Here is a 14384-nt window from a genome sequence, read left to right on the forward strand (position 1 = left end):
AATTACTGTTTATTCATTTATTCAGTAAACATTTCTGAGCACCTGCTGTGTGATAGGTGCTATGCTGATGGTTTGCATAATGGTGACAAGCACAGACTCCCTCCTCTGCAGAGCACATGGTCCTGCAGGTGCTTAACCTCAACAAAGAAAGCAGAGCCTGAACTCCATAAGGTGCAGCCTTTTATGTCCCCAATGCAGCTTAATGAAGACCAGGAGAGGGACACGTGTGTCATCTAACTCCCTGTCCACACACACAGACACAAACTGCCAGAGAGGGAAAAACAGTGTGACCTTCAGGAATATTCTCTTCTTCAAGGAACATGGTTCTCTGTTCATCAGTAACTTGGAACAGTGAGAAAACAGTCTATTTCATCACCTCTGAGTAACATGTAGAGATCTGACTGATCTTTTTTTTCCTCTTGGGTGGTAAATTCATTGGAAATGTATTGGGTTTTAAAATTAGGAAGTTGTCCCTGTTTATTACATAAATCATTCTTTGTCCTTTTGTCATATTTTGGCAAGTAGCTTATAACAGTTCCTCAAAAAATCTTTGACTTTTTGAAAACAAAGATCATAGGCATGTGGCCTAAGTTTGTGTATGTGAGACCCTGAGTCCACGTCTCCTTGGTCACCCACTGAAATCTCAGATCTGAGCATCTCCTGCTTTAGAACCAATGTCTGTGACTGGCGCTCATACCCAGGCCAGTGTCATGTTGTCCCCTCTCTTTTATATCTGCTCTTCTTGTCTTGATGACTCAGTTTGGGCCCGGGGCCTGGGGCGGGTAGGTGGCACAAGCCACTGTGCGCAACTCTCTGCGGGGACCCAGGGCGCGCTTTTCCTGACCCGGCCTCGGCAGCGTTCCCAGCTCCCCGAGATAGTTGGCGGGTGGTCGAGAGAAATGACCCACCTTCCCCTGGGCTGCCTTCTGCGCACGAAGATATCAGGGGGGCAAGTGTGAAGTCACAGCAGCTCTAGGCTGCGGGCCTTTGTGCCCCCTGCTCATGTGTGTTTTCAGGCCGTGAGATGGATAAGTAACATTCTTTTCTCTTACCTGAGTCAAAACGAATGGAGACAGTAGTAGGGGCCAGTCAGCCAGCGACTGAAGCCACTTGCATAACTGGAAAAGCTATTGGAAAACTTGCTTGTGGGTCAGTTAGCCAGGCGTGGAAGACATACATACCCAGACAAGTCACTGGTGTCCCGGGCGGCCCGCCCCCAGGGGACCTGCCCGAGGCTTGAATGTGGAGAAGCAGAACCCGCGTGCGGCCTGCAGGGGGCAGGGGGCATTGGAAGCGGCCTGAGGGGCGGACCTGAGGAAGCCTCCCTCCCAGTGAGGAGGCGGCGAGGCGGGGCGGGGCTTGCTCTCACGATGTCCCTCCCCCGGGGAGCAATGGGGATGGAAATGTGGGTGCCCTTAGCAGGTGCAACGGCTCCCACAGGGTGCTGGACCTTTAGGCAGAGTGGACAGCGAGCCCCCTGGAGAAGGCCAGCAGCCCTCAGTGCATGTGGCAAATGATGATGGGACACCAGAAAGGTAAACTTGCTCAGAGGACAAGCGTTATATGCCAGGGGGGCAGTGCTCACAGGAGCGGACTGCCAGAGCCACTGTGGGACATGCGGAGAACCAAACAGGGCCAGTCCTGTCAGCTCCACCGCCCCATGGAGTGCCGAACAATTGTATTTAAAAGCATTTATGTCCACTCCTGCAAGCGAGGGCCCTCCGTATCTCTAGACCTTTCCTTTCAGTGAGTTGACACTGACTCCTGCCTCTGTGTACAGATTTGCCCGGAGCAGGTCATCTCACCTCAGCACATTCCTGCTCCCATGGCTCCTGCTCTGCTCATGACCCCCATGGTGTTCACCCAACCCACCTGTGCCCCACCAAAGGAGAAGGGGAGTGGACTCCTGCCCCTGGAGAGCCGGGAACCAGCTGCCGCTTGCACCGGCCTCCTGCCTCTGCAGAAGCCGGAGCCTGCCGTGATCGCCAACAGCCCGCTCAGCAAGCCACAGCTGCAGGAGGCGCTGCTGTACCTGCTTCAGGTAGGAGGCCCAAGGGTCTCTCTCCTGCTTTCCCTTACCACCTGCTGACCTTGGCCTGTTGGCTCCACTAGGAGATGAAGATTCACTTAGTACTCCCCAAGAATAAGAGGCCAGCGCAGCAGCCCACCCCACTCCCAGTGGCCTCTGGGCTGCCAGCTGGATGAGATTCAGCGCCCCCTGCTGCCTTGGGTGTCTCGCCTCCTCGAGGGTTTAGGGGTTTGGATGATTGACTAAGTCCCCCAAGCTGCCGCATATGGAAGAGAAGGAATGTAGGCTGTGCAGCGGAGCGGCCACTGAGGGTTCTAGGTGCGGCAGGGCGTCCACACAGGGGGCTTGCCGTGGGGACACAGCGGTGAGAACCATCTTGAGCAAGTGGCCATGTTTAGTAGAAAGTTCAAGCAGACTGTTGAACAAGGAGGACACAGTTAGGGAATCAAGTAATGGCTGTGGCCACTAAGGCGTATTTTATAAATAATTATGAGACCTTCTAATGAGGACAAGGTGGAATAAGGGAGACCCTTTTACAGTCATGTCTAGAGCTAACACTTGCCGGAGCTTTGTGCCAGGCACTATTCTAAGTGTTTTACATATATTAATTCAATTAGTCTTCATACAGCCACCCTGTTGTTTTTTCTATGTTAGAAGCAGGAAGCTGAGGCTAGGTGACTGCTGGGCTCCAGCGCCTGTGTGGCTTAGAGACCCCTTGCTGCTGTCCTGCACTGGGGCCACTTGGGCAGCAAGAGTGCTGCCAGGGATGGGCCTCGGGAGACCAATTGGTCGCCCACCTAGCAAAGCCCACCCCAAAATATGTGCTAGGCCTTGGAAGGTGGGATGCCGCTATCTAGACAGACTGCAGATACTAATAAGCAGTCTGTTAATAGTCTTGTCCTTCTGGTAGGACACAATCTCATGCATCAGGACTCGGTGGCTACTTCGTAAGAAAAACAGGATAACATCGTGTGAGAATAATGCCAACTGTGTGTGGAGTGCCAAGAGGGAACAAAGGGGGAATGTGAAATGTGGGTGAATTGCTAAAGCTTTAAAGGATTTGGGTGGGAGGGGGAACTCTCTAGAATTAATAACAAAGAAAACCACTGATTAGACCCATGATTCTCCCTCAGCCCTTGGCCAGGCAGCAGAGCCCAGAGACAACCAGTCTGACTGCTGCCCACTTGCCAGCACCAAAATCTTGCCATAGCTAATGGGAGAAATATGCTGGCTTTGATGAGATACCAATGAAGTATATTGCAAGTAAAATCTTAACTAATGTCAAAAACAAGGTCTACATCTTGTGGGAGGTCTGGAGGACTTTTAAGAACCACCACCAATTCCTAACCAAACCTTGACAAGCGCTGACCTGGATCATTTCCTCCCAGTCCAGCGTTCAGCTGGAACCAATGTCTTTTCATGCAACAGACCCAGGCTTTCGTGAGTAAACCTTGTCCCTAGTGGCTCGTGGCCCGTCTGTGCTGTATGCAGTGAACACTTGGTGTTTCCCATTCTGACCACTGGAAACCAGTGGCTGACTGTCAGCCTTCCCCCAGCCCCGCCTGATACTCACATATGCAGTTAAACATGCAGCCGTGAGAGCAGATGGTAGGGACAGCGTCTCTGTGGAGATGCCAGTTCAGCTCCAAGACAGGGAAAGGCTTTGTTTCTGCCAACAAAATCACATTCCCTTGGGTCTCTTGATTTTATTTTCCAGAATGATGACAACTTCTTAAATATAATCTACGAAGCTTATCTCTTCAGCATGACACAAGCAGCCATGAAAAAGACTGTGTGAGAGCAAAATATTTTAAACTAATTTACAAGGTCCTCTGGCTCCAGGTTCTTTCATCGCAAGTGCTGTTACCCTAAATGTTTCTGCCTTTTAAAAAACGTATGTGTAATATGAAGTAAAACGTTGCAGACTTTTTTTTCGGCTAAGCTTCTTTCAAAGTCACATCCTTTGGTGCACCTGGGACTAAGAATTGAATGGGTAGAAAAAGGCCTTTGCTAGTATCACACAGTAAATGCCAAGGTGACATTATTTTTCTTACACGTGTGGGGCCATCTGTAGAAGCATTGGCCTCTCTGTAGGAAGGGCTACTCTGGGAACACGGTTCATTTTTTCCTGATCTCTCCAGTTCTCCGAGCACGGAGGGAGATGTGCAGCCTCCCTGAGCCTGTGCCAGCGGGCATGCCGACCACCAGGTGGCAGCATCGCCCCACAGACTAACCCACCAGCCCTTTTCCCCCTCTGGAGGTAAAGACAAAGTAAACCTTTCATTTGTAAAATTCCAGTTGGCATGTTTTCCCCTGGCCTTTGAAGGGAAATTATTTCTAAAGGTATTTTTAGCTAGTTTCTAGAGGATGGTTTTCTAGGAGTCCACAAATGGCCCAGACTTCCAGTAACTCTTCATTTATCCCTGCTCTTGTCATTTCTTCTGGGCCCACCAGCAGAATGAGCCTGACTATGCTTCCCTCCAAAGGAACATTTTGTCGTCTTCAGCAGACATGCTTGGAGGAAGGTCACGGAAGATTCTAGAGCTTTTCTGAGCTTCCGAAGGTAGGTGGTGGATTGTTCAGGGGCATAATGATGAGGATTCTTCCAGCTACATGGCAGATTGATTTTTATGTCCATGAGATGAAAAGAGATGAGAAACAATCTTGGCAGGAGTCAGAAGAGCTCTTGCCAAGTTGTTAAGGCCCAAGAGAGGCCATGTGGGACTCAGTCCCTGCTGAGTATTCGTAATAAATACAGCTCTGCATTTCTATAGCTCTTTTTATTCTTGGCTCATAAAAAGATCTCTAGATTATGGCACAGAAGACAGGTTTTATTCTCATTTTATAGGTCATAAAAGGAGGCATGGGAAAAGTAGGTTTCCTCACAGCTTCTGATGCCTAGACTTGGACCCGAAGCTTCAGACCTTTCTGCAGGCGCACAGCCAGCAGCAGCCATTGGGGTACCCCCGCCCCCACTCTCCCACAGGAGTGTGCTCTTCTAAGGAGAAAAGGTGGGCGGAAAAGGAGCTGGCTTTCTGAGCCCTTGTTCTGTGCCAGACTTAGGCTGAGGGCTCTGCTCTTACCCGCCTGCACTTAGGAGGGATGGTGCCTTTGATAAGATTTCCTTCAGCATCTAACACAGTGGGAAGCCCATGTGGCATTCTAACGCTGGTCTGTCACCTCCAGGTCACCGATCATGCTCTCTTCTGCAACACAATCATGAAATACTGAGCTGTCAGACAACCTTTTTAAAAAAAGAAAACCTCTCTTTGATCTTAATTACATGTTTAGAGTTGCTTCTCTAGCTAGGGAGAAATGAATTCCATTTTAAGTGTTTCTAATATATTTGGAGTAGCAAATGGCTAATTTCAGAAATATTTATTTTTTAATTTCAGCGTTGAATAAATAAAATAGAAAGTAATACCAGGCGTAGCACCTAATGTGAAAAGATGCTGATGTGAGACGGAGGGGCCACGTCCAGATGCCATACCCACAGGGCAGGTGTCACTCAGGCCTTTTTAGGGTACTGCCACAGTGATCAATTTTGAATTCTCCATCCTCTGCTGGAATGAATAACTTTAAAAGTGACAACCCAACTCATGCAGGCCAAAGACTGAGTCACCCTTCTAAAGGACACTTGGTGATGGCATGCCTATTCCAGAGCTTTTTACCGAGAGCTTAGATTAAAAGGGTTATCTGAGATACCCCAAACTGGATGTCATATGCAAATTAAGTTTTCATTTTCCCACTCTCACCCCCAAATTCTAGACCCTCAGGGTTGCCACCCTTAGGCGTCATGGCACCCAGGCAGCAATTTTAAGCTGACTGAATTTAAAATGGAATTCTGTGACATTTGTTCCCAAAGGCAGCATTTTCCAGTTTCAACCTTGTAAAAGTCATGGAGGTCAGTTCTCCCCGGTCTGGGGGGCAGAACCCATAGTCTTTGTCAGGCGTACTTGCCTTCAGCTCCTGGGCCCGTGAAGTTCTCTGAGATGCTGCTTTTCATTTGGGAAACCAAAGCAGTACCTGCCTCCAGGGCCTTTGTGAGGCCACAACAGGAGTGCACATGTCACCTGCTGTACCCAGCCCTCCAGCTGCTCCGCAGTGACCTTCGCTGGCCACCCCCATGGCCTGAGTGTTCAGCTGACCCTGGCCCTGCAGATCTGTGATCATGCTATCCTGTCCCCTGTGTTTCTTTACCAATAAAGAAAAGAGCAACATTTACCCCGTCTCCCAAAGGAAGTGTCGTGAGATGCCAGCGTAACCCAGAATAGCATTGTTGCCCCTGCACTTATGGGGAAAGCGGCATTTTAATTGCAAAGCCAGATAAGCCAGTGCTATTAATAGAATTTATAGTCCCTGAACTTCTGAAAAGACACACATGGTGCTCAGTCTCCCCACGGAGAAGGCCAGGTTTGGGGGTGATTGCAGAGTGAGAGAAACCTTTGCCAGCATCCTTAGGAGCTTCCAGGTATTCGTACGCAGCCCTGCTGATCGCACAGCTGGCTTCGTCCAGCCCCTTCAGGAGGCAGGCCCAGGGCAGGAGGGCCCAGGCTGAAGCTGCCACATGAAGGCACACACTCTTTACGTCTGATAAGTTCACTCTTCCCTCAAACACTGTTAGGTCATGTACTGTTTTTCATGTCCCGAGACAGACAGGCCTCTGCTTTCTTCCTCTTCAAAAAGGAGGGTGCAGATCAGAGAAGAAAGTGCCTTCCCTCCCAAAGAAACTCTATTGAATTCAGCTCCCTAGGGTGTTACAGAGAAAGCCAACAGCTGATACATGTTAAGACCTATGTCCCTGGGGGTGTGATACTAAGGATGGGAGGCGTCACGTCAGAGACCACGTCTCTGGACACCAGGCTTCACATGGGCTGGACATACATCAGCACAGATGTGGGCAAGGAGAAGAGCTCAGGACTGAGCCATAAAGCCAGCTCTCAGTTTCTCAGGGCCAGAGGGGTGCGGCATAGGCTGCAATGAGGGGTGAGGCCCCAGACTCCATGCACAGATTGGCTGCTCTCTGCTCCCAGCAATGAACAAGCTACCTTTTCCCACAATGCCTGCTCTACTCAGGCATGGGCCTCCCTTTTCTCTTTCTGAAGGAATCGGCTTCTTCCCAGGCTTTAGAACATCAAGCCACCTTTAAGGTTGGATTTATCATTTGCAGCCAGCAGGCTGCAGCACCACTTCCCCATGTAACGTTGCCTGGCTGTGCAGATTGTTGGGTCTCCCCAGCATTTTGCTGAAAACCTCATTTACAGGCTTCAAACACTTGGCATCCCCCACCTCCTACAATCAGGGGAGTGACAGAGGCAGTTACAAAGACTTGGTATATTTAATGCAACCTCGAGTATCTAAATAGATTTTCACCAAATTGAGTCATGAGTAATGCCTTCTGACAGCTTGGAGCCTTGAAAAAAGCACACATATAAAACTGCATGTGCAGACTGTGGTCTCTAAACACCAGTGGGGGCGGAAAGCTGGCCACCGCTGGCACTGTGCTCTGGGGCCTGGGCAGTGGAGAGGCACAGCCCAAACCATGCAGCCAGGTTTCTCAGACAAGTTAAGTAAGAGCACAGAAGACAGGAAGTAAAGAACGTTCTGAGTAGGTGAGAGGAGGGGGAGACCTTACAGCAGTAAGACAAAATGTAAGAATTTCCCGTAAGAGGCTGAGGGCCAAGGCAAAAGGCACTAATGACAAGTTGGAAGTCAAGGCAGACCCCCGCCCAGGCTGGAGGTACTGGAGCACAGGGGAGCGGTGGCAGCGGCTCCCGGCTTAGCCACAAGGCCGCTGGTCTGGAGGACCACCACGTATGCTCAGACGGGCCCAGGGAAGGGCTGATGGGTGCTGCCGACCGTGTCTCCTCTCAGGACTGCTAGAGCCCACACAGTCAGCTGAAGGGCTCAGAAGGCCAGGGCGGCAGTCTCGTGCAGCCCGCTGCCAGCTCCGTGGCCTGTGTGATGAAGGGCAAGGGACGGCCTTGGAGTCCGGGGTCTGTGTTCTAATGCCACCACCTGTCTCTTTCCTCAACCAAAAAAGTAATGGGAGAAAATACTCCCTGTGTGTTTCTTATGGGCTCTTTGGGTGGAGCTGCCCATGCCCTGCACTGTGCCCCTGGTGACAATGGCCCTGGCGGGAGCTTGCCATCACCTCCACAGCTGCACATGTTAGATGTGTCCCAGCTTCTCTGTGCCTTATTCTGTCTGTGTCACAAATCTATCCAGAATTCTTTTTGATGCTTTTATGTCCCCTACCCACAGCACTTCTCCAGGACTGTGAGTTCCTTAAGCTTTATTCTGTACTGTGAACATAGTTTGTGCTGCATGCCCAGAGGCTAAGAAACTGTGGCTTGACAGAAAATCCATAAATAACTGGCCCTGATAGGATGAAGGTCATTCTGTGAGGAAATGCCAGCCTGTGTGTGAATGTCCACAGCCCATCAGATGCTTCTGTCTTGCCTAAGCCAAACCCAGGACTGTCAGCTAAAAAGCCAGCTACTCTGAACTACATTCCTGAAGGAAACCCTCAGCCCCCCGCAGTGCTTCCCTTCCCTCCTTCCCTCTTAGCCTTCTTCCTCTCAGAGGCCTCACGGGAAGTGCCACGTTCAGGCTCATGTATCCAGAAAGCTTGTCGATCTTTGCCATCCTTTGGAAATTCATGCCTACATGCATTCAATAAACTTGTCCTGAGTGGGGTGTGTAGACACAAAGGTGAGTAAAACCTGGTCCCCACGCTGAGGATCTCACAGTCCAGGTTGGAGGGAGACTATTTATAAGACAACAGGATAGTGGCAATATTGCCATGTGGGTATTATGGCAGACCCAAAGCAAATGGGCTTAGAGAAGGCTTCCAGGCAGAGGGTGCCTAAGCTGGCTCGCAAGGGATAGGTAAGAGTTGACAAAGCAGGGAGGCAGGTGTGCAAGGTGAAATAGGTGGCATAAGATATGAAGGCAAGAAGAAGCAGTGGTGTGCGTGTGTGTGTGTGTGTGCATGTGTGCGCATAGATGGGTAGGAAGCAGGGAGGTAGAAAACAAGTCACTCTGTTGCTGGAACTTAAATGAAGAGAAAGAAGTGGCGGAGGTGTGGCCGGAGAAGCACAGTCCAGACTCTGCAGACAGTGGGGAGTCCAAGCAGGAAGGAAGGGCGGCTGTCAGGCCGGCAGTGTCCACATCACTGGCCCCGAGTGGAGGACAGGATGCAGGAGATAGGAGGTGAGCAGTGGGGACCCTGGGAGAAGGCTGTGGGGGTGGTCCGGGTGGGACAGGAGAATGGCCAGACCCAAGGCAATGGTAGCTGAGATTTTTAAAAACTTCTTTTTTAAGGACAGATTTGAGAAATATTTAGAAACAAAATTGCTAGGACTTAGTTATTGACCATCTGCGGATAGTAAAGAAGCCAGGGAAGACCCCAGGTTTCTACGTGTTTGAATAGGTAGGTAATGAGATTAAATGAGGAAATGCTGGCTGGAGGACGAACCCTAAGAAGAGAGCCGGCTCCTGTTAAGTTCTTCATATGTACCAGGCACAGTTCTCAGCACTGAACAGTATTCCTTTTGTCCCTCTTTCATGGCTGAAGGAACCTGAAATTCAAGGAAGTCCATTTCTTGTTAATTGGTACTGTTCGCCGAACCCACACAGAGGCACAGCTCTTCCTGCCCACTGGCCCCAGCTGGACCCTGGGATGGATGGCTGTGTTTGCAGTGCGCCTCGACCTGAGCAGAGGAGACCCCATGGCATGTGCTTCCCCAACCTAGTACCCTGTGAGTTTGATGATAGCAGAATGGGGTCACCAGTGGGAATGGGGAAACTGGGGTCCCAGGGCCTGGTCCTGACATTGCAGGCATGTGCAGCCCTGCTGTGGGCCTGGGCACCAGCCCTCTCATAGTCTGTGGCTCTCAGCAGTCTCTCCTGAAGCCTCCCCACCTCCTTGAGCAGAGGGGCTGTGTCTCCACCAGTTTCCCAGGCAGGCGACTCTGACGCCCGGGGAGGCTCCAGCCCTGCAGGGCCCCTACCTCAGGAGAGCCTGAGGGACATGCCACCACCTGGCACTGGGGCCCGCAGAGACGCCTGGCTTCGTGGATTGAAATGGAGTTTCGAGGGAAGGACTGGGAGCCGGGGGCTGCTCCCCACACACCCCCACTGCCAAGGCCTGCCTGCCAACGGTGTGTGAATGCTGACAGTCCGGGCACGCGGAGGACAGAGCAAGGCCTGGAAGGTCCGGGTTCTAGCTCCTACTTTGCTACTAACCTACTAGAGAATTCTTCCCCCTCTGATGTCAGCTTCTCTATTTATAAAAGAAGCTGGTCAGACTTGATGACCAAAGTACTGCCTCCCATTTGAGGAGCTCTCTGCAGCTGAAGACTCAGCAGCCCTGTGACCCAGGTGCTCCTGTGCCATTTCATGCCTGAGGCCCTCAGCTGGCTGGTAGTGCAGTGGGGCCCGCCTCTAACCGGGTGGGTTTTGGAGCACCTTCTCTGACTCAGATGCTGGGCTACCATCCTTTACTCCATCACACCCCACTCTGGTGAGGGAAAGAAAAGAACGATTATGTCCATTGCAGGACTTCGGCTGAAGCCTGCAGGACCTTTTGGAGCATTTGGCAGGGTCCTTGCAGTTCTAAAGGCCAAGTCCTCGGCACACTGCAGTCCCCTTCCTTCTTCAGTGCTGACCAGTTGTCATCCCCAGGGTGACCATGCGATCTAGCACCCAGCCTGGGACACTTCTGAGCATGAACTATTAATAATTACACCAGAATAGGCATAAGCGTGGACCATCCTGGGCAAACAGGGACAGTGAACATAGGTATCACCACACATACGCAGCCAGACATCCCCCCCATGCAGCCATGCCATCAGCCCTGGCCTTAGACTGAGCCCAAGGGAAGCCAGACTGCAGACAGGCAGCCGTCCCCCATGTCAGAAGGCAGAGCCCTGGGCCTGGCTGTGCTCTGTGTGACCAAAGACTGGCCACGCAAGGGTGCTGAGCCATGGCTTCCCCTGTCACTTAAGGGCTGAGCTCACCGCTTCCTCCAAGCCTCTGCCTCCAGTTCTCATGCTCCTTCTGGGTCCTTCTTTTGTGACCAAGATGGTAGTTCAGAGGTCACAGCCAACAGTGCCCACTGGTCCTGAGTGTAAAATGGCTGCACTTTCTCTGCTTCTGTCCCTCCTTGCTCAGATTGGGGCTGCTCTGAAGCCTGGTGGGATGGCTTTGCAGCCCCATTTTGGCTCTGCCATTCACTAGATGTGAGTGTGGGCCAGTGAGGTGCCTTTTCCAAGCCCCCCTTAGGGACCAGTGCTTTTCCTCCACAAACAGATCACTCTGTGGTCCTGGGCCGGCCACAGCAGCCCCTGCCTGCTTCTCTCAGTGCCCATTGGCGCTCTACTGGCGACCACTCCGTGACTGTGGCCAGAGCACACACTGATTATAAACCTGAGCAGCAGAGGGGTCTTGTGAGATTGCAGTCCAGGCCTTCCATTTTCCTGCTGAAGGCACAGGCCCAGAGAGGCATTCTGACCTGCCCAGGGATAGGTAGCTAGCTCAGGGCGGAGCAGGACCCCAGCCGTGGCCGACCTCAGAGGCCCCTCTCCCTGCAGGGCACCTTCCTGCGGGGACGCAGGCATTCATCAACCTTTAGAAGTCTGTGTTTATTTATAAAGCTGCTGCCTCTCCTTCCAGCTTCTGAAAGCATTTTACAGGCATTAATTAAGGAAGGTTCATAGCAAACCCAGGAGGGAAGGAAGGAAGAGTTGGGGGGTTCTTTAAAGGGCCAGTCCTCCTGCTGCCTGCCTCTCCATTTCTTCCTTAACCTAGTCTCCCCAGAACATACACACATACGCACATGTGGTCACACATATACACTTACATGCATACACACACATACATGCACACACGTGTGTACATACTCATGTGCACGCATACATACACACATACATGCACACACAAGCATACACACACACACACACACCAGCCATTTCCAGCAGCCTCTGGCACCTCGTGACAAACCTGTGCTAATTCCACCCCTGGTCACATCTCTGCCGCCTCCCTGAGCCTCATCCCCTGCGTGTGACCCCAACAGCAGCATCTGGTGGACGCCCTGCAGTCAGGGTCACGTCACCTCACACAACCTCACCCACACACTCCTCTCCCAGAAACCCACTCCTGAACGTTCTGCACGCTTCAGCTCAAGTCATCTCTCACACTGTGAGAAACACTCCACTCCCCCCCGCTATGCAGGCGGCAGGGGCCAGGAAGGAAGGCCGCACACCGGGGGCACTGCAGCAAAACTCCACAGGCGGGGGCGCGCAGACTCTTCCTTCCCACAGCTCCGGGACCCGTGAGTCCCAGGTCAAGGTGTCAGCAGGGTGGCTTCCTTCTGGGGGCCTCTCACTCACCCTGGCTGGCAGACTCATCGCCCTGCTCCAGCCTCTGCGTCCACACGGTGCTCTCCCTGTGTGCTGTCTGTGTCCAGGTTTCCCACCCTAAGCCAGGATGACCTCAGTTTAACTGATTACATCTGCATGACCCTAATTCCAAAAAGGTCACATTCTGAGGTACTAGGGTTGGGACTTCAGCGTAGGAATTTGGGGAGAACACAGCTAACCATGTTACTGAGATCCCATAAATCCAGCGTCCCTCCCAGACTGATTGGTGTCTGTTACTGGTGGGCTGAGTGGCTCACATGAGAAATGTTCCCATTACGACACCAAGATAATGGCCCACGGGCGGCTGTCCCTCAGCTCCGTCATTCCTCACTGCCCCTGCATGTCAGGTCCGCCTGGGGCATCACTCACTCCCTAAAACAGTCCTGAAACCTGAGAAGAGGACGTCTGTGCCAGGGGACAGGCCCTGCTGCGCACCCTGCAGGCACCACAGCCCCTGTGAGGATCAGGAAACAACCGTCCACCTTCCCTCCCCCATTCTATCAGACCTGGATTTTTAGGGTGTCCTTTGGGGAGGTGGGCCCCAGCCCCAGGCCAGGAAGGGAATCCAGTCAGTTTAAGCTACTCATGCAGTCCTTGACTCCTTCAGCCACAAGCATAGATTGCAGTCTGGCTGTTGAAAAATGAGTCTGCTGGATAATTTCTGCAGCAAGCATCCCTCATGGGTGTGAGAGGTACAGGCAAAATCAGTTCCTCTTCAAGATATTGTCACGTCTGACCACAGTACCTGAAACAATGGCAGCCGTCTTGTGACCATGAGGGCACTTAGCTTGAGAACCTTCCAAAGTACTGAAGATGACAGCCAAGAAAGATGGAAGGAGCTTGGATCTTTGGCGGTATCATTGAGCTGCTGCATTAACCAGTCCTGGAACCATCTAGATTTCTTATGTGAGATACTAACCTGTCGTTATTTAAGCCAGTTGAGTAAGGGTTTCTGTTACTTTCAGCCAAAAGCACCGATACCACCCCATTCCCATCCCTCAGCATGCTCATGGCACTCCTCTGGTAGCTCCCTGCCGATGGGGCCTATGCAGAGTCTAGCCTTTACTCTCGGGCCCTCGTGAGCCACCAGCTCTTCAGGACCTTCCTGGGCTTCCCTCGGGCAATCGCGTCACGAGGGCCTAGAGCAGTCTCTGTAGAGCAGAGGGCCAGGACCCGGGGGAGTGGGCAGCTCAGCTCTGGGTCCTACACTCATGTCCTGGGGTGGGGTTTCCTTGGGTGTCTACCTCCTCAGCAGCCTGTGAGCTTCCCAGGGCCAGAAAGCACCATCATCCTAGCGGCTCTGAGTCTGCAGGGCCCTGCAGAGTGCCGGTGCATAGGAGGTGTGCAACAAAGGTTTGCTGAGTCTTGGTGAGACATGAAGAGAAATCAAGAAACAAGAGGAGAAGCGGGACAGGGCGGCCAGGGGAAAGAGCCAAGTGAGCCGGGTTAGGGGTGAGCAGTGGGACCAGAGGGCAGTGCGGGGAAGGGACACGCTGTGTGGCTTCTCCATGGGAGCAGTGGGGCTGTGAAGGGAGATATCCAGGCTGGGAAACAGAAGGATGGAGACCTCCGAACCCAGAGGCAACGGCCATGGACAAGCGAGCCTGAGCAGCACCTGATGATCAGCACGCCGCCCTCTGCTTTTCTCCTCCCCGCCTCGCCTCCTCCCTCTCCCTCCCTCTGGGCCTCTCTCTCTCTCTCTCTCTCTCTCTCTCTCTCTCTCTCTCTCTCTCTCTCTCTCTCTCTCTCTCATCTCCTGCTCTCAGGGAAATGAGGACCTGGCTTAGGCACAGGGGCAGGAACCTCCAGCGAGTGCGGCTCAGGCTGTGGTGCCCACACTGCCTTGGGACCTGTCAGAACGATGACTGCCTGGCCGCCTCGCCTGCACCAAGTGTCCTGCTGCAGCAGCTCCCGGCTGGCTGGAGCAGAGG

The 14384-nt window shown here is 52.4% G+C and overlaps 1 protein-coding gene across 3 annotated transcripts in view; it reads left to right on the forward strand.

The window, feature by feature from the left end:
- Positions 1 to 3959, forward strand: part of DCP1B (decapping mRNA 1B) — a 53596-nt gene extending 49637 nt beyond the window's left edge. For 2 of the 3 annotated variants that reach the window (XM_036907186.2, XM_036907205.2), the window contains exons 8-9: positions 1781 to 2041; positions 3747 to 3959. In XM_036907186.2, coding sequence (XP_036763081.2) covers positions 1781 to 2041; positions 3747 to 3827 — 342 coding nt within the window. In that variant the 3' untranslated portion in view covers positions 3828 to 3959. The other variant, XM_036907196.2, reaches the window with a different exon arrangement.
- The last annotated feature ends 10425 nt before the right edge of the window (positions 3960 to 14384 follow it).

The sequence above is a fragment of the Manis pentadactyla genome, chromosome 14 (genome assembly GCF_030020395.1).
Source record: "Manis pentadactyla isolate mManPen7 chromosome 14, mManPen7.hap1, whole genome shotgun sequence".
In the NCBI taxonomy this organism is placed as follows: Eukaryota; Metazoa; Chordata; class Mammalia; order Pholidota; family Manidae; genus Manis; species Manis pentadactyla.